The following is a 27,981-nucleotide window of genomic DNA, read 5'->3' as shown; positions in this document are numbered from 1 at the left end:
TTCTTCACAGTCCAATTCTCACATCCATACATGACCACTGGAAAAACCATAGCCTTGACTAGACGGACCTTGGTTGGCAAAGTAATGTCTCTGCTTTTTAATATGCTGTCTAGGTTGGTCATAACTTTCCTTCCAAGGAGTAAGCGTCTTTTAATTTCATGGCTGCAATCAGCATCCGCAGTGATTTTGGAGCCCAAAAAAATAAAGTCTGACACTGCTTCCACTGTTTCCCCATCTATTTCCCATGAAGTGATGGGACCAGATGCCATGATCTTTGTTTTCTGAATGTTGAGCTTCAAGCCAACCTTTTCACTCTCCTCTTTCACTTTCATCAAGAGGCTTTTGAGTTCCTCTTCATTTTCTGCCATAAGGGTGGTGTCATCTGCATATCTGAGGTTATTGATATTTCTCCCGGCAATCTTGATTCCAGCTTGTGCTTCTTCCAGCCCAGCATTCCTCATGATGTACTCTGCATTAAATAAGCAGGGTGACAATATACAACCTTGAAGCACTCCTTTTCCTATTTGGAACCAGTCTGTTCGAATAGTATGGAGTAGTTTAAAACAATGAGGTATGACTACAAGTACCAATCCGTGCCCACCCCCCCATACACATAAGTGAAAAAGGCAAGCTGCATAACAATATTAGCAAAGCAATACCATAAAGCAAAACTATAGACATGTGCATATGATGCTTTCTACATAAATGCATAGAAAAAAGTTTGGATATGACATCTTTTCCTTCATATATATTCTGGAATCTACCCATGTAAAAAGGCAAAATCTAGCTCATACTTTTATAAAGGTTGTGGAATGTTCCATTGACTGGGTATAGCATGACCTAATCAATTCCCTGTTGATGAATGTATAGTTGAACAGCTTTATCAAGGTTATTTCACATACTACACAATTCACCCACTTAAAGTATATAATTCAATGGTTTTGGAATATTACGTTATTAATTTTTAAAAACTGATAAAACATAAAATTTGTCATTTTAACCATTTAAAGTATATAAGGGGAGGAGGGAGTTGGGAGGGGGGTTCAGGAAGGGGAACTCATGTACACCCGGGGCAGATTCATGTCAATGTATGGCAAAACCAACCAATATAATATTGTAAAATAATTAAAAAAAAATAAAGGCATTTATTCCAGAAAAAAAAATTAAAAAAAATAAAGTATACAGTTCAATAGCATTAATTAAATGACTGTATCTTTTTTATTATAAATAAATGCTGTAAATATACATCCTCATACATGTTTTGTGCACGTGTTCCTCTACAGGATAGGCAGTATATTAAAAAGTAGACACATCACTTTGCCAATAAAGGCCTGTATAGTCAAAACTATGGTTTTTCCAGTAGCCACGTATGGATGTGAGAGTTGGATCATAAAGAAGGCTGAGTGCCAAAGAAGTGATGCTTTTGAACTGTGGTGTTGGAGAAGACCCTTGAGAGTCCCTTGGACTGCAAGGAGATCAAACCAGTCAATCCTAAAGGAAATCGATCCTGAATATTCACTGGAATGACTGATGCTAAAGCTGAAGCTCCAATACTTTGGCCACCTGATGTGAAGAGGTGACTCATTAGAAAAGACTCTGATGCTGGGAAAGATTGAAGGCGGGAGGAGAAGGGAACGACAGAGGACCAGACGGTTGGATGGCATCACCGACTCGATGGACACGAGTTTGAGCAAGCTCTGGGAAATGGTGAAGGACAGGGAAGCCTGGTGTGCTGCAGTCCATGGGGTTGCAAAGAGTTGGACACGACTGAGTGATCAAACAACAACAGGATAGAAAGTTCTCATCTGCTGAGTACCAGTGATAAAGAGAAATATGTGTGAGTCTTTTCCAAAGATTGCTACATCACTGTTAAATATGATTTTAAACCTCTAAAAAGGTAAGGACTCTTTATCTTTGTAAAGATAAGGATCTTTGCCAACAAAGGTCTGTCTAGTCAAAGCTATGGTTTTTCCAGTTGTCATGTATGGATGTCAGAGTTGGACCATAAAGAAAACTGAGTGTTGAAGAATTGATGCTTTTGAATTGTGGTGTTCAAGAAGACTGTTGAGAGTCCCTTGGACAGCAAGGAGATCAAACCAGTCAATCCTAAAGGAAATCAGTCCTGAATATTCATTGGAAGGACTGATCCTGAAGCTGAAACTCCAATACTTTGGCCATCTGATGTAAAGAACTGACTCATTGGAAAAGACCCTAATGCTGGGAAAAACTGAAGGCAGGAGGAGGGGACGACAGAGGATGAGATGGTTGGATGGCATCACCGACTTGATGGACATGAGTTTGAGCAAGCTCCGGGGTCGGTGGTTCAGGGAGGCCTGGCATGCTGCAGCCCATGGGATTGCAAAGAGTTGGACATGACTGAATGACTGAACAACTCAACTGAGCTGAGAGAAATAAGGGATTTTCCAAAGCAAATGCAGAAGTGAAAAAACAAAAAACTGCATCTTCCTAAGTTCATTCAAGTTGTCGAGTATATAAATACAACCCAGTTAAAGCAAAGGATGATCTGTCCCCCAGTATCTGAGCATGCATATGCTCAACAGTGGAATCAGTTATCTGCTATCTGACAGCTTATCCTGAAATTTTTGGTCAAACATACCACAAGCACTGGACCCTGCACTGGACACAGCCTTATCGGGTTTCCTAATCTGAACTTCACAGTTTGATTAGACGGTGACCTCTGGAAATTCACTTAATCCTATGGTTTTGTGTCTCTCTTCTGTAAAATGGACTGTCTAGCCTGGACGCCAGCACTTGTATGGCCCAGGTCACAAGGTTGTGCTGGCAGGAATGAGATCAGCCTAAACTCATAGATGTGCCAGAGCCAACCTCCAGAGACTGGAAGCTCAGGTCTGAATGTGCCAATGACTTGCTTTGGGGCCCCAAGCAAGTTACTAAACTGCTGGCAAGTCAGTCTTGAAAGCTGTCAATTGGTATTTACCTTACAGGGTGTTGTGACGATTTAATGAGATAAAGCACAAATACTGCCTCCTTGGGCCTGACATCAAAGATGCCTTCAACACGGGTAGCTTCGAGTGTTTTAAACACCAAAACATGTGTCAGTGCCATGGTTCCAAGTTGCTAAATACCCCAACTTATATAACATAACATGCTTCTGTAGCATTTATAACGTGGCAATCACATTCAGTCAATCCTAAAGGAAATCAATCCTGAACATTCAACGGAAGGACTGATGCTGAAGCTCTAATACTTTGGCCACCTGATGCGAAGAGCTGACTCACTGGAAAAGCCCCCAATGCTGGCAAAGACTAAAGGAAAAAGGAGAACAGGGAGACAGAGGATGAGATGATTAGATAGCATCACCGACTCAATGGACATAAATTTGAGCAAACTCCAGGAGACAGTGCAGGGCAGAGGAGCCCGGTGTGCTGCAGTCCATGGAATTGTGAAGAGTCAGATATGGCTTAGTAACTGAACAACAAAAAAATCACATTCTGAGCACTTAACATCTATTAACTTAGTTAATCCTCTCAACACCTTATGAGGCAAATATTATTACTTACATTTTACAAAAAAAAGAAATAGGCACAGAAGGTAAGAAATTCATTCTAGATCACAATTAGTGAATAGAATAACCAGGATTTGAATTCAGGCAATCTCTACTCTACAGGATCTATGTTCTTAATCATTTCCTAAACTGTTATTGTTATTTACAAATATCTGTATTTATTGGTATGGATATGAATACAGCATCTCACCCTATTCTGATAGCTCTCCAGTTTCAATATCTGATAGCAACAACCCTTTCTTACCAAGATCTTACTAAGATTACTTTGATAAAACACTCAAATTTCACTCTACCACCTAATTTTAAGTATATGCTCTGCTGAAGCGGGCATTAAAACATCTACTTTTTTTTTTTATTTTTTTTATTGGAGGCTAATTACTTTACAATATTATATTGGTGGGTTTTGCCATACATTGACATGAATCCGCCCCGGGTACACATGTGCTCCCCCTCCTGAACCCCCCTCCTACCTCCCTTCTCCCCATATCCTCTCTCTGGGTCATCCCCGTGCACCAGCCCGAGCATCCTGTATCATGCGTCGAACCTGGACTGGTGATTCATTTCACATATGATAATATACATGTTTCAATGCCATTCTCCCAAATCATCCCACCCTCATCCGAATGCAAACTAGTACAGCCACTATGGAGAACAGTGTGGAGATTCCTCAAAAAACTGGAAATAGAACTGCCATATGATCCAGCAATCGCACTCCTGGGCATACACACCGAGGAAACGAGAATTGAAAGAGACACATGTACTCCACTGTTCATTGCAGCACTGTTTATGATAGCCAGGACATGGAAGCAACCTAGATGTCCATCTGCAGACAAATGGATAAGAAAGCTTTGGTACATATACACAATGGAGTATTACTCAGCCATTAAAAAGAATGCATTTGAATCTGTTCTAATGAGGTGGATGAAACTGGAGCCTATTATACAGAGTGAAGTAAGCCAGAAAGAAAAACACCAATACAGTATACTAACGCATATATATGGAATTTAGAAAGATGGTAACCTTAACCCTGTACACAAGACAGCAAAAGAGACACAGGTGTATAGAACATCTACTTTTTAAATGACTGCCAGATGAGAACGTTGTTAAAGGCAGCTATAAAAAGAGTGCATAAGAGAGGACATTATTAAACTTCTCATTGGTCACTCATGGCCTCTAAGATCACACTGATTCCTATGAGGATAGGATGTTTTGAAAATCAAATACTTGGTCATTACTTTCTCATATTGGGAAAGTATAATGTTTCATTAGCTTACTTTATTTCCCTAGAGTTTCCACCTCAAAATTGAACAGTTTTTTCATGGGGTCTCAGAGACACGACTTAGCGAGTGAACAAAAGAGGCTACACCTGCCCAGAATACAGTAATGATGTGGGCATGCGGAGGCTCAAGAGTGCGATCTTTTGCCTGCTTCAACATATAGGTGACCAGCCAAGATATTGACAGAATATATTTAATATATGGAAATCAAAATACTGTATTTTCTAAGAGTCTTGTTTTTATCAGTTTCAGAAGGTCCTGAAAAGCTCCTTTGTAAAGCATCACACACACACACACACACACACATATATATATATATGTCCAATGAGAAGTGAATGTTCCAAACGGCAGGAATTAATAATCCTTGGCGCCTGCCAGAGTCTGGCGGGTTTGCCTTGCTTATGGCACTTTCTCAGTCTATCCTTGTAAAGGTTCCACAGTCAATGCAGTAGCTTTCATGTTACCTGTCCCTGGGTTATAGAACCTTTATTCCAATAGATTCTTATGTAAAAATCTAGTGTAAGAAGTTAAGTTGAGATGCTCTGGTTTAAGGAGCCAACCTGTTGTCTGTCTTTCTACCCACCAAAGTATGCCAAGTCACCTTGACGGAAGTTTCCCTGTTCTAGAGACCACTTGAAAACTGCAGCAACTGGAACTTTGATCCTAGGTTTGAGTTCCTAGCTCTGCTGCCTACCAGCTCAACTGCCTTACGCAACTTTTCCCCAAGCCCCAGTTTCCCATCTGTAAAACAGGGATGCGTGCATGCTAAATTGTGTCAGTCATGTTGGACTCGGTGTGACCCCATGGACTGTACCCTGCCAGGCTCCTCTGTCCACGGAATTCTCCAGGCAAGAATACGGGAATGGGTTGCCATGCCCTCCTCTGGAGGATCCTCCCAACCTAGGGATCAAACCCATGTCTCTTATGTCTCCTGCATTAGCAGACAGGTTCTTTACCACTAGCACCACCTGGGAAGCCCCTAAAACAGGGATAACATGACTTAGTTCCCAGATTGACATCAGGATTTAAAATAATATGTGAAAGTAGCTAGAATGTAGCAAGCATTCAATAAAGTATACAACTTTAATGCTCAAAAACCCCTTTTTATTCCTTTTCTTTTAGATTTTGTTTTTTAAATGTGGACCATTTTTGAAGTCATTGTTGAATTTGTTACAATATTGCTCCTGTTTTATGTTTAGGTTTTTGGGCCACAAGGCATGCAGGATCTTAGCTCCCCAACCAGAGACTGAAGGCAAGCCCCATGCATTGAAAGGTGACGTCTTAACCACCAGGGGAGTCCCTATTCCTTTTTAAACATTTTCCCAAGGACAAAGAACAGAATGTTCTGTGGAATCACAGTTCCCTGGGGGCTACAAACTATGCAATTTTAGTGAAAAGTTACGTGAGTCAAAATATTTTCCCTATTTTATCACTGTCCTTTGAACAATCTGTTTCCAAAAAATCATAACCAAACTCACAAAGACACAGTCCTCCTAAAACTTTGTATTTTCCGGTGAGCACAAACTAAGATCTCCTAGGTACTAAGACATAGTAGAAATCATCATCAATTCTACATAAACACACTATGCATAAAATAGATAACTAATGAGAACCTACTATGTATTAGGTTGGTGCAAAAGTAATTGCAGTTTTGCATTGTTGAAATTTGCTGTTAGATATTGGAATACATTCTTAAGCGTAATGTGGTTATGTTATATAGCATTTTCATGCACATTTCTCATTTTCTGTTTTTTTTTCCCTAGGGAAAAAAGTAGTCTATTTATTTTAGACTACTGAAATGATGTTAGACAAAAAGCAAATTCGAGTGATTATTTTTTAAACTTGAGTTCAAAATGGGTCATAGAGCAGTGGAGACAACTCACAACATCAACAACTCATTTGATCCAGGAACTGCTAACGAAGGTACAGTGCAGTGGTGGTTCAAGAAGTCTGCAAAGGAGACGAGAGCCTTGAAGAGGAGGTGCATAATGGCTTGTCATCGGAAGTTGACCACAACCAACTGAGAGGATCATCGAAGCCGATCCTCTCCCAACTATATGAGAAGATGCTGAAGAACTCAGCGTCGACCATTCTACGGTCATGTGGCATCTGAAGTAAATTGGAAAGGTGAAAAAGCTCGATAAGTGGGTGTTTCATGAACTGACCACAAATCAAAAAATCATCCCTTTGAGGTGTCATCTTCTTTTATTCCTTACAACAATGTACCATTTCTCGACTGGACTGTGATATATAAAGAACAGTGGAATGTATATGACAACTAGTGATTACCAGCTCAATGGCTGGACCAAGAAGACTCTCCAAAGCACTTCCCAAAGCCAAACTTGCACCAAAAAAGGTCATGGTCACTGTGTAGTGGTCTGCTGCTGGTCTAATCCCCTACAGCTTTTTGAATCCGGGTGAAACCATTACATCTGAGAAGTATGCTCAGCAAATTGATGAGATGCACTGAAAACTGCAATGCCTGTAGCTGGCACTGGTCAACAGAAAAGGCCCAATTCTCCACAACAGGGCCCAACTGCATGTCTCACAATCAGTGCTTTAAAAGTTGAATGAATTGGGCTACGAAGTTTTGCCTCATCTGCCCTATTCATCTGATCTCTCGCCAACTAACTACCACTTCTTCAAGCATCTCAACAACTTCTTGCAGGGAAACAATATCATAACCAGCAGGAGTCAGAAAATGCTTTCTAAGAGTTTATAGAATCGCAAAGCATGGATTTTTATGCGATAGGAATAAACAAACTTATTTCTCATTGGCAAAAGTGTATTGATTGTGATGGTTCCTATTTTGATTAATAAAGATGTATTTGAGCCTAGTTATAATGATTTAAAATTCATGGTCTGAACTGCAATTACTTTTATACCAACCTATTAGCACAGGGAACTCTACTCAGAGCTCTGTGGTGACCCAAATGGGAAGCAAATCCAAAAGAGAGGGAATATATGTATACATAGAGCTGATTCACTTTGCTGTAGAGCAGAAACTAACACAACATTGTAAAGCAACTATACTCCAATAAAAATTAATTTAAAAAGTAAGAAAAAAAAAACACCCCAAGAAACCACCATCAGTTCTTTATCCCTCACTGTGTATGAGGGCAGCACTCAGAGCCCCAGATGCTGCCTGCAGTACAGTCTCATCCTGCCCCTTACTCCAGTCTTTCTCCATTCATTTTACTGAGAATTCCTACCCTGTCACCTGTCTGCCTGGGAATAGTCAAAGCTTTGTCCAATTATCAGCTTCCCTGATAAACTTTTCTCGACTTTCCCAAGCACACTGGATACCAGGCCTTTCAACATTTACAGCCCTGTTACGGTTCAGTTCAGTTCAGTTCAGTCACTCAGTCGTGTCTGACTTTCTGCGACCCCATGAATCACAGCACACCAGGCCTCCCTGTCCATCACCAACCCCCGGAGTTCACTCAAACTCATGTCCATAGAGTTAGTGATGCCATCCAGCCATCTCATTCTCTGTCGTCCCCTTCTCCTCCTGCCCCCAACCTTTCCCAGCATCAGAGTCTTTTCCAGTGAGTCAACTCGTCGCATGAGGTGGCCAAAGTATTGCAGTTTCAGCTTTAGCATCAGTCCTTCCAATGAACACCCAGGATTGATCTCCTTTGGAATGGACTGGTTGGATCTCCTTGCAGTACAAGGGACTCTCAAGAGTCTTCTCCAGTACCACAGTTTAAAAGCATCAATTCTTCGGCGATCAGCTTTCTTCACAGTCCAACTCTCACATCCATACATGACCACAGGAAAAACCATAGCCTTGACTAGACGGACCTTGGTTGGCAAAGTAATGTCTCTGCTTGTTAATATACTATCTCGGTTGGTCATAACTTTCCTTCCAAGGAGTAAGCGTCTTTTAATTTCATGGCTGCAATCAGCATCTGCAGTGATTTTGGAGCCCCCAAAAATAAAGTCTGATACTGTCTCCACTGTTTTTCCATCTATTTCCCATGAAGTGATAGGACCAGATGCCATGATCTTTGTTTTCTGAATGTTGAGCTTCAAGCCAACCTTTTCACTCTCCTCTTTCACTTTCATCAGGAGGCTTTTGAGTTCCTCTTCACTTTCTGCCATAAGGGTGGTGTCATCTGCAGGTGACTAGGTGTAAGGCCCCAGCCCTAGTTCCTAAAAAGAAAGGTCCAGGTTCTTTGCAGCCTCCTGCCAAGGTTCTGATAGACAACAGGAGGGCAATAAATCAATTGTCGACCGAATATATAAATGAATTACTGGAAGACACATTTGGATTATTAACCCAAATCTATCAGTTACCAAGACACAATTTTGGATCAGTTCCTTCATCCATGAAATCTGTTTGTTCTCAGCTCTGACAGGAATGTAAATAACTTAGAGCTTTTGTATAGCTTAAGTGAGGAAAATCTGTAAAGTGTCTAGCACAGTGCCTGGCACATGACAGGTACTCAGTAAACAGCAGCTGCATGTCTTTCATTTTCTCATCCTTGCTGCTCCTATTCAATAACTTGCTAGAAAATGAGACCAAGATTAAGTTCCCTCTCTGTGCTGCTACACAACACTTGAAAAGTTTGAGTGGTTGTAGAGTTGACTCTTAAACAACACAAGGGTCAGGGGTGCCAAGCCTCTGAGCGGTCAAAAGTCTTGTGTGTAATTTAGTCAGTCCTTTGTATCTGTGGCTTTTCAGAGGATTCAACCAACTGCAGATCATGTAGTTCGGTAGTATTTACTATTAAAAAAAAAAATCCACAGTGGACCCACGCAGTTCAGGCTCATGATATTCAAGGGTCAACTGTATTTCATGATAGCTCCAATATTGTTTTGAAATAGAAAGTGTTTCTATCTTGTGCATGGTTGGTAGGCACATACCTTGGTACAGCCACTATAAAAAATGGTATGGAGTTTCCCCTCCCCCCCAAAAAAAAATTAAAATTATACCTACCGTGAAGAAAAAGTAAAGTGAAAGTGTTATTCACTCAGTCATGTCTGACTCTTTTGCGACCCCATGGGCTATAGCCTGCCAGGCTCCTCTATTTGTGGGGATTCTCCAGGTAAGAATACTAGAGGGGGTTGCCATTCCCTTCTTTAGGGGATCTTTCTGAGCCAGGGGCTGAACCCAGGTCTCCTTCATTTCAGGTAGATTCTTATACTGTCTGAGCCACAGATAAGCCCCAATAACTACCATTATCACCCAGCAATTCCACTTCTGAGTATTTACTTGAAGGAAACAGAATCAGTATCTCCAAGAGGTATCTTCACTCCCAAGTTCAAAACAGTAGTATTCATAATAAGCAAAACATGGAAACAAACATCCACAGATGAATGAATGGTAAAGAAAATGTGGTATGTACACAGAATGGAATTTTATTCAGCCATAAAAAAGAAGGAAATCTTGCCACCTGTGACAGCATGGAGGAAATGAGGGCATTATGCTAAGTGAACTAAGACACAGTTATGATCTGACTTATATGTGGAATCTGAAAAAGCTGAACTCACAGAAACAGAGTGGATTGGTGGTTGCCAGGGGCTGGGAAGCAGGGGAACGGGGAGGTGTTGATCAAGGGAAACAAACTTCCAGTTATAAATTCTGGGGATTTAACATACATTACAATGACTACAGGCTTTTCCGATGGCTCAGCAATAAAGAATCCGTCTGCAATACAGGAGATCTGGGTTCGATCCCTGGGTCAGGATGATCCCCTGGAGTAGGAAATGGCAACCCACTCCAGTATTCTTGCCTGGAAAATCCCATGGACAGAGGAACCTGGTGGGTTATAGTCACATGGGGTTGCAAACAGAGTCAGATGCAACAGTGACTATAGTGAACAATACTGTATTATACAAAGTTGCTGAATGAATGACCAGACTTAAATATTCTCACCACCACCAAAACAAAACAGTATAAACATGAGGAGGAGGAGATGTTAACTAATGTTTTTCTGGTTATTTTATAGTACGTGTGTATCAAATCATCATGTCACACAATTCAAACTTACATAAAATTATACACCAATTATATCTCAATACAGTTGGGAAAAAAATTTTAAGTATCTATTCCTAGGTACTCTAACATTCCTCTCTGAATTCTAGATTTAATTATTATTAAATACTTTCAGTATATAAGTCTGGAATAACTATAATTTGTCTCTAAAATGACTGATTAAAAAAAAACTTTGTGTGATCTGTGCTCTGTGAGGGCAAAAAAGACATTATGAGCAATTCATCATTAAAATGCTTCTAGTTAAGTTGTATGATTAAAAATAAATGATCTTTAAGATTTAAGTGAATAATTGGACCCAAATATGGTATTTAAATCAGAACTCTTTATGCTGATTAGTTCTGATGAACTATTCTTATTTTTGTAGATTTAATATTATGCTTTGTTGGTGCTCTGGTTTACTGACCCTGGTGTGTTTATATTTTCTCACTATTTTTCTTATTCCAGACATGACCATTCCACTTTACTTCTTAAAGAGAATCTTTATCGTAATGCAAAATGGACTGTAAAATAATCAGAAATTTTCTGCTTAAGAAAGCAAACCTATCAGGCAAGAGTCCCTAGGATGATGACGACCTCCTTTGGGTGAAGCACGAAGTCTTTCACAAGGTAGGCTAGGGCTTCCACAATCTGCCCATCTTGCCTCCTCTCGCCCCTTCATGCTCTCCTCTCCAGCCACATTCAACTTTTGCTCCACAAGGTCCATATGCCCTTTCATCACCAGACCTGTGAACATGCTATTTATGGCCTTAACCTCCACCTTTCACCTAACTCACTTCTATCCTTCAGGTCCCCTGCCTTCTATTCCCCCAAGGTGAATCCCATCTGCATTCATTAGGATGTCTCTTCCTTCCCTGTCACGCCTCAGATCATCAGCTCCATCAGGGCAGGGGCCACATTTGACATTCTTACTTTTATATTTTTATGCCAGCACACGTCACAAACTATATTAAGCATTTGGTACATGTTTGCTGAATAAATTGAATAAATCTGTCTAGAGATAGAGATTAAGAGACATTACTTTGCCAACAAAGGTCCGTCTAGTCAAGGCTATGGTTTTTGCCGTGGTCATGTATGGATGTGAGAGTTGGACTGTGAAGAAAGCTGATTGCCGAAACATTGATGCTTTAGAACTGTGGTGTTGGAGAAGACTCTTGAGAGTCCCTTGGACTGCAAGGAGATCCAACCAGTTCATTCTAAAGAATCAATCCTGGGTGTTCATTGGAGGGACTGATGCTAAAGCTGAAACTGCAATACTTTGGCCACCTCATGCGAAGAGTTGACTCACTGGAAAAGACTCTGATGCTGGGAAAGATTGGGGGCGGGAAGAGAAAGGGACGACAGAGAGTGAGATGGCTGGATGGCATCACCGACTCGATGGACATGAGTTTGAGTGAACTCCGGGAGTTGGTGATGGACAGGGAGGCCTGGCGTGCTGTGATTCATGGGGTCACGGAGAGTTGGACATGACTGAGGGACTGAACTGAACTCAACTTTGGGATCTATCACTTAACTTTATGGCTCTCAGACTTCACTTATAACTGCATGCAACATAGTTGGCCAGGACCTCTGCAAGGAAAGAATTAACATAGCTGGTCTGTTTTACTCCTTCCTTATCTCTAGAACACTTAAACTCATCATAATGCCCTTAACCAAACTCTGAGCACCAAACTCCTTCAATGTTCTCTAATTAACGATGCTATTCTGTACCCACAAGACAGAGGGTCAGTATATACCAGGCCTAAAGCATTGTTTAAAGTAAACAGTAATATTCATAATGGGTACCGGATACCTAGTATAGATATGTGTTTTGGCTGGTCACGATAGTCATGTGACCAGCTCCTGTGAAGAACTCTGGGCCTCCAAGACTCGAGTGGGCTTCTGTGAGTGGAGACAGACTTCAGGTTGGATAGAAGCATGCATCTGTGCAACCCTCACTGAGAACAGGTAAGCCCATGCTGACTTCTCTTGTCTTTGCTAATGTATCGTTATTCTGCTCTGCCTGCACTGTGTCTTTTGCTTCATTAATCTTGGCTGTGAGTATGACTTTGGAGAGTCACGGGTCCTTTGGCAATTTACTAGTGGGTGGTCATGGGACCCCAGGACAGCCTACTTCTTGAACTTCTGCCCTTTCGAGATGTCTGATACTGCTTTTCATCTTTTTCCTATTTCATTGCTGATTTTTTTCCTATCTCCTTCGCTGGCTTCTATCTCTATCAGACTCAAAAGATTACAGTATCCTACAGCTCTATTCTGGCCCTCTTTTATCTCTACTGTCATTAGATTATTATTTAATCACATAGGTTTCAATGCCATCTACATATTGATGACTCTCAAGTTTATTTCTATAGTCAAAACTTTCCTCCAAACTCCACCTATACACCTGTCTACTGGACATTCCCACTGAATATCTTTTAAGGATTTCAAATTTCTAAAAACTGTCTAAATCAGAGCTCTTTGTTTCAACCAAAACTTGTCCTTTTCTAGTGTTTTCTATCTTGGTAAATAATACCTCAGACACTCAGCTGCCCAAGCTGGAAACCTGAAAGTCATCCTAGATCTTTTATTTTTCCCTGATCCCTGCCCACTCTCTTCCAACCCATTAGCGAGTATTGTTGGTTTTATTTCCAAAGCAAATCTTGAATCCCTCCACTTCTCTCCATTTCTAATACAGCATCTTCATCCAAAACACCACCATAAACCAGTGCCTGGATTATTATAACTGAATTATTCTCCCTCTGTCTATACTTTCCCCTTTCTAATTAACTCTCTACTCATCAGCCAAGGAGCAGAGAGCAGCAGAGGATGAGATGGTTAGATAGTACCACTGTCTCAATGGATACAAATCTGAGCAAACTCCAGGAGATAGTGAAAGACAGGGCAGGTTGGCGTGCTCTAGTTCATGGGGTCGCAAAGAGTCAGACACGACTTAGTGACTGCACCACATCAACAGCAGCCAAAGTCACAATTTTTCTAAACCCACATCAGATGACATCATTTTGATTAAAACCATTCAGTAGTTTCCTGTTATTATCAGAAGAGAATTCAAACTCTCCTTTGAATCGGTGTACCAGGCACTGTATGAACTGTCCCCAGCACCCTCTCCAGACACACCCACTACCATTCTCCCCAGGCTCACTGTGCTCCAGCGCCACTGGCCTTGTTTCTGTTCTTGGAATCCAGTAGAATCCTCTGCCCTCAAAACCTCCTCACTCTCTGCCCACCCCTACACTGTGAGCTAGAGTGTGCTGCTGAATCTGAAGACACATTCTGTACATTTAGAAGTATATGTTCCTGAAACTCAGAAGATGACCAGGCCCAACTAAATGTTTGTTAAGGCTAGAATGTGGTATTTCCAAATTTGTCTGTTTTTTTTCATAAACAGAAAGGAATTTACTGGTAACAAATGATAACCCTGACAGGCTCATCTCTAGGACAGCAAAATTATTCAGTCTCTAATAGTAAGTGTGCTCCTCAACTGAGCAACCTGCATCTCAGCTTTAACTCCACATGCACTTGGTATTATTGGTGGTAGTGTGGTGGTTTAGTTGCTAAGTTGTGTCCGACTCTTGCGACCCCATGGACTATAGCCCTCGAGGTTCCTCTGTCCATGGGGTTCTCCAGGCAAGAATACTGAGTGGGTTGCCATTTGGTATTATTACCAAGGTGCAAATATATTTAATTATTAAAATAATGGGAAAACTTCTGTGGAAGTGCTCCATGTTAAAATGATCTATACTATCCATACATTCCCAGGTGTCTACACTTTCACAAGAGTAAACAGTCCCCTTAAAAGAATTTTAATGGATGGGCTTGACTGAGTTACCAACAATAAAAAGGGAATGAATACTTAACAGGGATTAAAAATCAAAGATGCTTTCAACCTTCAATCTATCTACCTCTGTATTTCCAAAACCTGTACATCTTAAATCTGTAAAGAATTGCTGAGTTTGGAAGGGGGAAAAAAAAAAGACTCTTAAAATTAAGGGATTCCAAGTACCTGCTTAACAGTTGTGTGTGTGTGTGGGGGTGGGGGGGTGGGGATGGAGAGGGCTTCATCACATGGTCCTTTTCTCTTTTTTTTACATTATCTACACTTGAATTATTTTTGCACTGTTCAAATAAAACCAGGGATATTTACTTAAACTCTTCTAATGGAAAGGGGTCTGTGTGTGTGTATCTCTTGTATTTACTCTTTTAACGCATGTTTGGTTAGTGTCTGGGGGGCTGAGGGGAGAGGGGGACAAAACCCCTTTAGGTTAACAGTGAACAATTCAGTTATCCCCTTTACTGCCTGAAGGACACTGACGTCCCTATTGCCTCCTCCTACACGCCAGCGAGTCACTGTGAGTCCTCCATTACCACAACTCCAAGTTATCATGCGATTTTACTGTAGTTTGAGCAAAATGCTTTATATGGCCAGAAAACAATTTTATTTTCTTGACACTTACGGGTACATACCACATATGTAACTACATAACGCTGCATAAAGTTACATATAGTACGTGTAACTACATAAATGTCTATAAAAATATACATAAGTATGCTATGCTATGCTAAGTCACTTCAGTCGTGTCCGACTCTGTGTGACCCCATAGACAGAAGCCCACCAGGCTCCACCATCCCTGGGATTCTCTAGGCAAGAACACTGGAGTGGATTGCCATTTCCTTCTCCAATACATAAGTATAAACATCTTATATACATACACATAGCATATTATAGACTATACTGTATAAAAGTGTATTTACATTAAAGTTTCCTTTACAATGCATGGAAAAACTCTTCAGCTGTGACCCTCAGCGCACCTGTCACATATAATCAGCACATATTTGGGACTATGATACACAGATGAACAAAGCCTGGTCCTTGCCCTCCAGGTGCAATATAGACAGAGAGGCTGGAAGATGCTCAGGAAGAGTCTAACTCTGCCCAAGCGTCCAGAAAAACGCTTCCAGGAGGAGATGACGCTTTGAATTCAGCTCAATCAACTGAATAAATGATCAAGTGGTCTCCAACATCCATTCCTGCTCTGAAAATGTGACAGTGTGCTCAATTTTCACCTGATTATATTCCTAGTAGTCCTGTGCACTCTGCTGGAAAGGAGTGCTCAGCTATGTGTCGGGAGAACTGTCAGCTCAGGTGACTTTGGTTGGGCTCCTTGGTGTGGTTCTAGTTTCCTCAGAGAGATTTCTATCAGAGCAATTTTAAAAAACTGAGTAAACAACTAACTGAAAGCTCTTTGTTTATACAGACTGAAGGTTTGCTTTCTTCCCCCAGACTTCGTGACAGTGCTTGCTTATTTGAAGGGTTTACCCTGTTGTTAATGCCTTTATACCCCACCATGAAGGCTGTTATCTTCAGGAAGCTCTGGGGAGGTTCAGGATAAGTCTGAGGAGCCAGTCTGAAGCCAACTTGTTTGAAGTTGGTGGCATTTTTGTGATGCCATGGAGACTAAACCTCCAGTTGAGCTTTTGATAAAGTTACGTGTGTGAAAGGTCACAGACCAGAAAATGTGCACTTTCAAACCATCTGACATGCAGCAGTCCTTACAAAACAGGCATGAGAAAACATTTTTAACGTGGAACTTATGTCTGTTGTATTTAATGTCTGTTTATTTGCACGCAAACTCAAATAAGGATTTTCTACCCTCTCAGCAAACTACTATCTTATATTGCATTGAATGACTACAGAGCTAGAAAGAATACCAATTGCTTTAAGTCGCTAGATAGAAGATCTGATTTAATCTTTTCCCTTTAACCCAAATGGATGTTGGTATTTGATATAATCTTTCAAAATTTAACTTTTTTTGTAATAACCTATAAGGGAAAAGAATCTGAAATATATATATATATATACACACACACACACACATATTTTACGTATATATAAACTAAATCACTTTGCTGTACACCTGAAATACAACATTGTAAATCAACGATACTTCAATTTTTTTTTTTTACTGTAATATTTTTATCTTACTTTCTGACTTGGTATTATTTGAGAAAGGGACACTCTAAATGCACAAAATAAAGGAAGGAAACAAGGTGAACAGTAGTTAGTTCTCAACTCTAGATTCTATTTGTCACTGTGGTATTACCTCCAGATACACAGTTTTTTGGTTAAAAACAGAAACCAAATACCTTTTGGATGCTGGCCACACAAATCTGAAGAGGGTCCTTATCAGCTCTCTGCATCTGTGGTTTTAGACTAACAGTTCCAAACCATATTAGTTGACGCCTCTTTTCACAACCAATATTTTGCAACTCTTCCTTTATTTACTGTGCTGGCATAAAATTCACAGAAAATATTTGCCTATGTAATTTCAAAAAGATTTATATGTCAAGGAAAAATAAAAAGAAAGAAATTTATAATAAAACATGTTATCGATATGTAAAAACTTGGGCATTATCCACTAACAGACACAATGAAAAAGATGCTTATATCAATTCTTGAGATTAACAGTGAAGGCATTTATTACAAATGCAGACTGATACAGCTGTGTGCCCACTGGTGTCAGGATTTTATGTGAAATATCTCAAAATCAAGTTCAGAGAAAAACATAATCAAATTTTCCTCAATTTACCTATAGTTACATTCCTGGAAAGTTAGTTACATATTAAAATTGTAAGGGAAAATATTTTGCATTTGTAAATAAAAGAATTGGTTTTAGGCTCAGATGATGGTAAGCTTGTCTTTCACTTATGGAAGACATTAGAAAGTATAGGGGATGATTTTTCACTATGCATGACAATTCTGTGTATTGTTAACACCACCAGGAGGATGCATTATTAGCAAGGTCCCCCATCCAAAGACTTCAAAGTTATGGCCTAAACCACCCCTCAATTTTCAAAATTCCCCCTAGGGGGCGGTACTGCTCTTAATGAGAAACACTATTATCAACTCCGGAGATGGCATTTAGGTGGGCGGGTCTCCCAAAAGTGTGCAAACCAGAACTTCAGCCTTCTCCTTTTGCCTCATAATCAAACAGTTTTGGCATAAAGAAAAAAATTAAGTCTACACCAAAATATGGAATTCACACTGCTTTGGATGAAACTGCAAATACTGTAAAGGGGTCAAGGAATTCTACAGAATATCACTCAGCACACACACAAAAAAACATTTAAAACAGGCCTTTTCTTGGATGATAGAGTATGCTTGTCTGCTTTTTCAGAATCATAGGGATCGGGGCAATGGGAGAGACAAGGATGTGTTGGGGAGGGGAAAGGGACAAAAAGAGAGGAAAGGTAACTGGAGAAACTTTTCTCTTCAGCAAAGTGCTTTTAAGGGTTCACTATTGGGCAAGACAGACTTTGGTCCAATCACTCCTCTGTCATTTACTATGGACGATTCATTCAATCTCAATTTTTCCCATGTGAATTGAAGGGTAATAAAAGCATAAATTCTTCGGTGCTCAGCTTTCTTCACAGTCCAACTCTCACATCCATACATGACCATGGGAAAAACCATAGCCTTGACTAGACGGACCTTGGTTGGCAAAGTGATGTCTCTGCTTTTCAATATGCTATCTAGGTTGGTCATAACTTTCCTTCCAAGGAGTAAGCGTCTTTTAATTTCATGGCTGCAATCACCATCTACAGTGATTTTGGAGCCCCCCAAAATAAAGTCTGACACTGTTTCCACTGTTTCCCCATCTATTTCCCATGAAGTGATGGGACCAGATGCCATGATCTTTGTTTTCTGAATGTTGAGTGATGCTTTTGAACTGTGGTGTTGGGGAAGACTCTTGAGAGTCCCTTGGACTGCAAGGAGATCCAACCAGTCCATTCTAAAGGAGATCAGTCCTGGGTGTTCACTGGAAGGACTGACGCTAAAGCTGAAACTCCAATACTTTGGCCACCTCATGCGAAGAGTTGACTCATTGGAAAAGACTCTGATGTTGGGAGGGATTGGGGGCAGGAGGAGAAGGGGACGACAGAGAATGAGATGGCTGGATGGCATCACCGACTTGATGGGCATGGGTTTGGGTGGACTCCAGGAGTTGGTGATGGACAGGGAGGCCTAGTGTGCTGCAATTCATGGGGTCACAAAGAGTCGGACACAACTGAGCAACTTAACTGAACTGAATGATATTTCACTCTCTTGCTAGAGTGATTAGGTGAGGTGTATATATAAAGTGCTGCTGCTGCTAAGTCACTTCAGTCGTGTCCGACTCTGTGTGCTAGGTAAAGAGTAAAATTCAGTTAAAGTTGGCTGTCACTATCCTTTAAGTTTCAAATGGCCCTAGAGTATTGGTGTTTGGATATATTTGAGATTGTTCCTAGACACAAGAAGCAGAGTAAAATTCTGTGTTATTTTTTGGATATTCTATCTCATCCTCTTCAAATATCATCCTACAAATATTGTGGAAATCTAAATCATTTCCTTGTAAGAAAAAAAAGCAGCATCTTTAAGAAACTGAGTGGTTATAAAACAAGGCTGATATTCCTAAGATGTTTCAGAAAAGGACTTTACATTTCAAGTTAAAGGGGAAAGGCTAACTCAGTGTAACCTGAAATCACAAACATGTATATTACAGCTAAAATTCCTAGATTTTAGTGGTCTTCTTGGTATTTAGTCCTTAATATGTCAATATTTACATCACAAAAAGCATTTTATGCAGGATCTCAAGCAAACTGGCTGTCCAATCACACTTGAGAAATGAACAGAGTGACAGAAAACTGAATATCGTGGCAAAAGTCTTAAATACAATGTTCTTTTCTGAGGGTAAATTGCTAGCCAAAATCTGCCTAGTCAAGGGTAGTAGACGATGAGAGATCTGTATACGTAAACACAGTGCATGCCTCTTTGGGGCAGGAATCTAAGCCAATTCTAGGAAGATTTTTGAGCATATGCAATGTTATGAAGATTCCTGGCAGAGAAATTCAATAAAATATCTGTTGAATGAATATAGGACAGTGAGTTCATGAGGTAAATGCATGAGAAATAAATTCTCCTTTATACTTTAAACAGTCATGAAAAAATTATGCTACAGTTATCTTTCATCATCATCAAAACACTTAGCATATCTACCTTCTTAGCAAATGTTAAAGTAAACAATATTGTTAACTATAGGCACTCCACCGTACAGTAGATCTCTAGGACATATTCATCCTGATGACCAAAACTCTGTACCCTTTGGCAAATACTACAGAAATCTTTAAAGCCACTAATGCCTGATTTATCATTGATATAAGATTTAGAAGAGTTAAGCATACATTTCTTGTGCGATTATCAGATTAATATACTCTTTCAGGAAATAAGTTTGGTTACATGTATCAAATACATAAAACTGCTTTCAGTTCAGTTGCTCAGTCGTGTCCGACTCTGCGACCCCATGAATCACAGCACACCAGGCCTCCCTGTCCATCACCAACTCCTGGAGTTCACTCAAACTCATGTCCATCGAGTCGGTGATGCCAGCCAGCCATCTCATTCTCTGTCATCCCCGTCTCCTCCCACCCCCAATCCTTCCTAGCATCAGACTCTTTTCCAGTGAGGTGCTGGTAATTTCCTTTTTGGAAATGTATCCCCAACAGCAGGTCTTATTCTGAATGACAGTGCTTACCATGTTCCAGGAATTATTCTAACCACACAGGGTCACACTGCTGCAAAACAGAGGATCTAGAATTTGAACTTGGGCCTTGTGGTTACCAAGCCTGTGTGCACTCTGACAACTTTAGTTGTCTTAGCTACAAAGATGTTCTCTATGGCATTAAATTTTTTAAAAAATTTATTTTTAATTGAAGGATAATTGCTTTACAATATTGTGTTGGTTTCTGCCATATATCAACATGAATCAGCCATTGGTATACATATGTCCCCTCCCTTTTGAACCTTTTTTTTTTTTTTAATAACAGGAAAAGTTTAGAAACAAACTAAATGTTCATCAGAGGGGTCTAAGTTAAATAAACAATAGTACATCCATTGATAGGACACAAGGCAGGCATTAAAAGTTAGGTTTTAGAAATATGTTTGCACAGGCAAGCAAGACATTTGGCTCAGTGGGAGGGGAGAATGACACAAAGAACATATAGTCTTTCAAGTTTACTACATGTTTCCTTTGGATGGTGAGATTTTAATTTTCTTCTTGGTGCTTTGTTAAATCTTCCCAGTTTTCTAAATGAACTTGAGTTCCTTTTGTACTCAGAAAAAAAATTGCTCATAACAAATTTCTGTCCAGATCAGCACAGCCCAAAATGCAGTGCAAGTCATATGTAATTTAAAATGTTTTAGAAACCACAACCATGTTAACAAAATTAAAACCAGGTGAAGTTAATTTTTCAATATGTCTTATTTCACCTATATATTTAAAATGTTACATTTTAACAAGGAATCAATATAAAATATTAATGGACTATTTTACTTTTTGGTATTAAATCTTCAGAGTCACTTTGAGCACATCTTAATTTGGTCTGGTCACATTTCAACTGCTCAATAGACAAATGCAACTAACTACTGTGTTGCATCTTGGTAGAAGCTTTATTTTCAGATCAAATGTGCCCAAAACATGACTCTGAAACCCTCCACTACCACAATCTCCATGCAAGCACATCTATGTGGAACTGCTTCCTTGATTAGAAAGATGTGCTTGAGACCTAACACTTGTCAGCTGTGTGATCTTCAGCAAGTTAATTGACTTATCTGTACCTCACTGGACCCATTCAGTTCAGTTCAGTTGCTCAGTCGTGTCCGACTCTCCGCGACCCCATGAATCACAGCACGCCAGGCCTCCCTGTCCATCACCAACTCCTGGAGTTCACTCAAACTCATGTCCACAGAGTCAGTGATGCCATCCAGCCATCTCATTCTCGGTCGTCCCCTTCTCCTCCCGCCCCCAACCTTTCCCAGCATCAGAGTCTTTTCCAGTGAGTCAACTCGTCGCATGAGGTGGCCAAAGTATTGCAGTTTCAGCTTTAGCATCAGGACCCATTCTGTAAATGACGTTAATGCCTACTTTGAGATGTTGAGATTTAAATAATTAAAACACCCAATACATAGAAAGCACTTTATAACATAGTTATCTAACCCTTGATCTTTGCAACCTTCCTTATTCAGATAAAGGTTAGACTTAGCAAGAGGAAAGACAAGATTCTTAGAATAGATGTAGGAAATCTTATATAAAATGGTCCTAGAACTAATTTGAGGGGATGTGAAGAGAAAAGCTGGGGAGTCTATTGATACAAGAAATACATTTGTATTTTAAAGGGGGCTATCTGATGGCAGGACACAAATGGCACACTTTTCTGCTTGCTTCACAAGACTTTCCTTTGGCAAATATTTAAGCCACTAAACATAAAAATCACTGAATATGTGCCAAACACACTAGACAAAGGGACTCAGGAATAATTAAGAAGATAGAAGATAATTACTTTACAGTATTGTGATGATTTTTGCCATACATCAACATGAATCAGTCACGGGTACACATGTGTTCCCCCATTCTGAACCCCGCTTCTACCCCCTCCCCACCCCTATCCCTCTGGGTTGTCCCAGAGCACTGGCTTTGGGTGCCCTGCTTCATGAATCAAATTTGCACTGGTCATCTATTGTACATACGGTAATATATATGTTTCAACCCTATTCTCTCAAATCATCCCACTCTCTCCTTGTCCTACAGAACCCAAGTCTGTTCTTTATATCTGTGTCTCTTGCCACCCTGTGTGTAGGACTGTCAATACCGTCTTTCTAAATTCCAAATATATGTGTTAATATATAGTATTTGTGTTTCTCTTTCTGACCTGATTCACTCTGTATATAGAATCCAGTTTCATCCACCACATTAAAGCTGACTCAAATGTGTTACTTTTTTTTTTTGGTAATTAATTTATTTTTTATTGGAGGCAAATTATTTTACAATATTATATTGGTTGGTTTTGCCATACATTGACATGAATTCGCCCCGGGTTTACATAAGTTCCCCCTCCTGAACCCCCCTCCCACCTCCCTCCTCCCTTTATCCTCCCTCTGGGTCAGCCCCGCTCAAATGTGTTACTTTTTATAGTTGAGTAATATTCCATTGTGTATACGTACCACAGCTTGCTTATCCATTCATCTGCTGATGGGCATCTAGTTTGCTTCCATGTCCTAGCTATTGTAAATAGTGCTGCAATGAACATTGGGGTACATATGTCTCTTTCAATTCTGGTTTCCTCAGGGTGTATGCCCAGCAGTGGGATTGCTGGGTCATATAGTAGTTCTAATCTCAGTTTAAGAAATCTCCACACTCTTCTCCACAGTGGCTGTACCAGTTTGCATTCCCAACAACAGTATAAGAGGGTTCCCTTTTCTGCACACCCTCTCCAGTGTTTATTGTCTGTAGACTTTTTGATGACGACCATTCTGATTGGCGTGAGATGGTACCTCATTGTGGTTTTGATTTGCATTTCTCTAATAATAAGTGATGTATGCAGAGCTTTTGTGTAGGTTTCAAACATTTCAAAATTAAAAACTGGAAAAATAATTATAATAGAAGGCCATTAATCATGGCCTTCACTGTTTAGCATCACTGTTTATAACAGAGGCCACCAGAAACTATATGGATGGCTCAAAGAGATGAATGACTAAGAAATTAACATAATCAAGGGTAAAATATTATATAGCAATCAACTCACACTAGCAAACGTAATGAAATAATATGAACTGGGAGAAAGAAAGCAGACTATAATCCATGATCACAGCAGTGAAAATACATGTGACAGGCATTTACAAAAGCTAAAAATAAATTGGCAAGGTAGAAATATTACTATCCCTTCTAGGTAGGTTGCCCACATTCATAATAAAAAAAGAAAAATAAATAACACATATGGTAAATCATGTTTGCTAAGCAAGCATCTTACATCAGAGGGCAAGATGGCCAGGGAAAACTGTCCATCTAGCAAAGAGTACCAACAACCATACAAGGATGCCCTGGAAACCAGCTTCCAGTGTACACTTTAACCTCCTGCTCGGAACCCAATAGCAGATTTGGGATTTTTCTTAATCAGAGTAATTATTCAGAGCATACTCAATACAAACCTTTGACCTAAACTAGCATCATTGTATTTTTTACAAGATAATTCCCCAGTCCTTTAACTACAAGAGTGCACACAGGTAAAAACAATTAAGCCTGCTGGCTTCTTTCATTATTGCTGTAGTCTGATAGCATGCAAGGTAGATCAAAATAGCTGGTTGACATTGAGAGAGAGTCCCTGATTTTCTTGCACAAGCACTTTGTGCTTGAAAAAATAAAAGCTAACTCATTTAGTACTTAAAAATTAACAACATTCACATTGCCTTGTGGTTTAAACGATGACTGAATAATAACTCAAGTCAGCTGTGCTCTGTATTTCCTTTATTGATATAATTAGTATTCTTAGATCTTTTAAAGTTGCTCTTCTTTACCCCTAGGGGAAAAACAATTTCAAAAGGCTATATACGTATGCTGATTCAAGATATGCTTTCTCATACATTCAATCTCTATAATTTTGGATTATAGAGCAATATAGAATAATTCTGGCACCAACTCTTTAGCAATGCTGTTTAAAAACAAAGATGCCATTACACACAAGCCTAGGATTTTTCTGTTGCATTGCATATAAGCAAACTTATGGAACGCTGCTTACAATATAAACCATGGCCTTAAGTTTTTTGGAAATGATTACTTCAGAATATGGTGATTAAGAGACTCCCAAATTGGCTGAAAAACACAGAGCTAAAATTCAGCTGGGGTTGAAACACACCTTATAAAGAGCTGAGATCCAAGAGACTTGTGCACAGATCTTTGATTTACCACTCATTTTACAGGACTTAAAACAAAAAGAACAGATTTGCAGATTGTTAAAGTATTATTCTGGTGTGGAAAAAAAAAAGAGTTGAGATCCAAATTACATACACTTGACAAAACTTAAGTATTAAGTCAACGGTATGTTTTGGGGAAAGTACCAATATAAAATCAATAATACGTGGTAAAATTATGTCTTGTCCCCCAAATATTTAAGCCTTGAAGCAGAATGATCTGAGTGCCAATCCTGGTTATAAAACTCACTCGTGATCTGGGTGTTCTTGGGCAAAATACTAATTTCATTTTGATTCAGTTTTCCTATCTACTAAAAAAGAATTAATATACATTTATATGTTTATACTCAATATATGGCTTCCAAATTAAAATAAAGTATTTAAATGATGAGCATGAAAATACTAGGAGCAATACCAGTCACTGCTATGGTACACTTATTATTCAGCAATTGTCTTATTCCAATGAATAATTTTTAAAACAGCCTTTTAATCAGTACCAGAGTCACTTTTTTTTTTTTTACATAACTTTAAGCCATAGGGCTAATTGTACATGATATAGAACTCTCACCAACAGAACTGCACTATTTCGATTTAAAAGAGACTTGAAGACAGGATCCTAACAGTCTGAATCATATTTAAGGAAGCCATCAAAAAGGGATACTTGAGATGGGTAAACAGACTTCCTCTGCAAAAGTTTATCTAGGCTAAAATATTCATTCCAGGAAATCTGTCTGAAAAATCCAAAATCAGAACGCCATTCACGGAAAGCATTCAATGACACCGAATGACAGCGGAGACATTTAGTAAAATTCAGATCTTAGTACTCACTGACAAAAAGCAACGCAACACACAAAGGAAGAAACTACCTACACGCAAGGCAGTGATGGATTCTCTTGGAGCCCCTCCGAGTAGCTTCACAGAAAGGGGACGGGAAGCTAAGGTATATCTGATGAATGAAAGTGAGGACTAGGGGTTTTGGAAAGTACAGGAGACGCACCCTACCTTGTACAGATTTCCCGATACTGTGTAAGTGAGTGATAGAACTGTAGTTTTGGGCAACATTCTTCAGAAACGCTTCCATCTCTGGCTGGTGGTGGTAGCTGAAGTCCAGGGCAACTACCGCAGGCATAAGCAGCCCTAGCCAGAGGCGGGCGCAATCCATGTTCTAGAGATGAATAAAAATAATAAAGCTGAGCAGATACGGCAGGCGGTGGGCTGGAGGGAAAATGTGAATGCTACTAGCTCCCGCTCTGCTCTCTAGTATCAGATCTCCCGACACTAAAGCTCGCTGCTTCCGAAAGGGGTAAAAGTTGGAAGCAACAGCATCGGGAGTTAGCGCACTCAGAGCACCGGCAGCCCCAGGTGCCCACCATCCCGTAGCCCACCCAGCCCCTCCCCACGTCCCCACCGCCCTCCATCGCCCGTCAGTCGCAGCAGCTGCGCCTGACCCCGCGCGCCCCAAGCCTCACCCCTGCCCAGGCGCACACCGCCGCCTGGCTGCAGCCGCTTTCCGAGACCAGACATTATAGCTGGGCCAGGGGGCGGGCGAGCTCAGGTCCCGCCCTCGACGTCTGACTGACGTCGCTTTGGCCCACTCAGACACCGCGCGAGGCCCTCCGGGGCGGGGTCTAACCGGGCGACCCGGGCACCTCTGCCTGCTTCTCACCTGAGCCCGCCGGCGCCCACGCGGCGCGAGGATTCCAGGGCGCGGCGGCTTGTGCCGAGGCGCGGCTGAGAGCTTCCCGAAACCGAGTTACTTTGCGCGGTCTTAGTTTTTGCCGGCGCGCTAGGTTGGCTCCGTCCGATGTAGGGGTCCCCGGCGCTCCGCCCAACAGCTGCAGCCAGGGCTGGGACGGCTCCTCGCGCTCGGCGGTGCGGGCGGCAAGCCCCGGGCTCACCTGGAGCCGCACGGTGCGCCGTGAGTCCCGGGCGGCCGCAGCTGCAGGCGGGCTCTTACGCTCTTCGACTCGCCAGGGCAGCGCTCTCAGACGCTCCAGGGCCCCCAGCTCTGCGGTCGCGTGGCGTTTCAGAACGTGTGTTCAGAAGTTTTAAATGGATCTTGTGGAGTCCAGGAAAATTTCCGACAAATATTTACAGTGTATGAAAGAAAGAGGAAGTCGCTCAGTCGTGTCCGACTCTTTGCGACCCCATGGACATTATATAGTACATGGAATTCTCCAAGCCAGAGTAAAGGAGTGTGTAGCCGTTGCTGTCGCCAAGGGCTTTTCCCAACCCAGGGATCGAACCTAGGTCTCCCTCACTGCGGGCAGATTCTTTACCAGCTGAGCTACTAGGGAAGTTTAACTAAATCAAAGTTAAATTGAACACTGACAACCTGGAAATCATGTGTAAGAAGGCATCAGAGTCATCACTGTATTGTCGACGCTCCCTCCACCAACGCTGTCCAGTTCAGTTGCAGGGCCTGAAATGCTTCTTTCTGGAAGGATGGAATGGTCTGTGTTTGCAGTAGGGACAGCAAGGACTTGACCAAAACCTGAGAGGGTGTGTCGGGAGGGCAAACACCTCACACACCTGTTATACATTACCTATCAGGGTAACAGGAGACTTGTGCCAAGGGTCCAGTAAAGGTAAAACGTTTGAAAAGCACTGATTTAGGATAACGTTCTCCTTTAACAGACTAAAAACAGTAGTGCCAGGGCACTACCCCAGACGAATTAAACAGAATTTCCGAGGCCTGGGAATGTGAATGGACTGTGCCTTCCAGAGTTGAAAATTGCTAGTCACTCTTCTTTGTGATAGACAGATACACCAAGTATTTTAGGAGCCTTCCCAGGAGGCAGAGTAGAGAGGTTTAAGAGCATCATAATCTGGGTTTCCATCCTTGCTCTGACACTCATTGGTTGTGTCAACTCACTGTACCTTAGTTTCCTAGTCTGTAAGATGGAAATGATAATTGTACTTACCGAAATAACTGGGAAATGTCTATTAAGTAAATGACCTAGTTTAATTCATAAATCTTTAAACAAAATTTCTAAGAGTTGGAAAATCTTATGATGATGTCGTTGAGTTGCTGAATGGACTCAAAAAAAAGTATGCAGCAGTTACTCTGTATGACTTTAAGAAGTTCTTTGTCATTCATTCTTCAGAGGCCTGAAAGGAGGTGGAATGGGGTTGAGGAGATTAAATTTAGGCAAAATTACTGTAAAGAATGGGAAAGGGAACTGTCAAGGAACAAAGTGAAGGATTTCTGATCTGATGTTAAAAATCATACTTTTGTTACAGAAGCAAGTGGCAGTTATGTGATTTCTTTTAGTGGTGAAGTGGCTGGAGACTGGAGAAGATATGGCTTGGTCCATACTGGGATGGAGATTGCCAGGGTTCTTATTTCAGATAAACACAGGAGTGAGGTATAGTTGAAATTGCT

General features: G+C 40.7%; 1 protein-coding gene across 3 annotated transcripts in view; it reads right to left on the bottom strand.

Annotated features, from left to right (window-relative positions):
• CPM (carboxypeptidase M) overlaps positions 1-26,110 on the bottom strand; it is a 79,427-nt gene extending 53,317 nt beyond the window's left edge. For 2 of the 3 annotated variants that reach the window (XM_055394037.2, XM_055394035.2), the window contains exons 1-2: positions 26,066-26,110; positions 25,599-25,761 (exon numbers count right to left, since the gene is read on the bottom strand). In XM_055394037.2, the coding sequence (XP_055250012.1) occupies positions 25,599-25,758 (160 nt within the window). In that variant the 5' untranslated portion in view covers positions 25,759-25,761; positions 26,066-26,110. Of the gene's footprint in view, positions 1-6,707; positions 6,934-25,598; positions 25,762-26,065 lie in introns of those variants that run through there. The other variant, XM_055394038.2, reaches the window with a different exon arrangement.
• Positions 26,111-27,981: the final 1,871 nt, after the last annotated feature.

The sequence above is a fragment of the Moschus berezovskii genome, chromosome 6, assembly GCF_049115385.1.
Source record: "Moschus berezovskii isolate FMDL1 chromosome 6, NW_MosBer_1.0, whole genome shotgun sequence".
In the NCBI taxonomy this organism is placed as follows: Eukaryota; Metazoa; Chordata; class Mammalia; order Artiodactyla; family Moschidae; genus Moschus; species Moschus berezovskii.
Note: the sequence above shows the minus strand (reverse complement) of the source record. Positions and strands in the feature narration are given on the sequence as shown.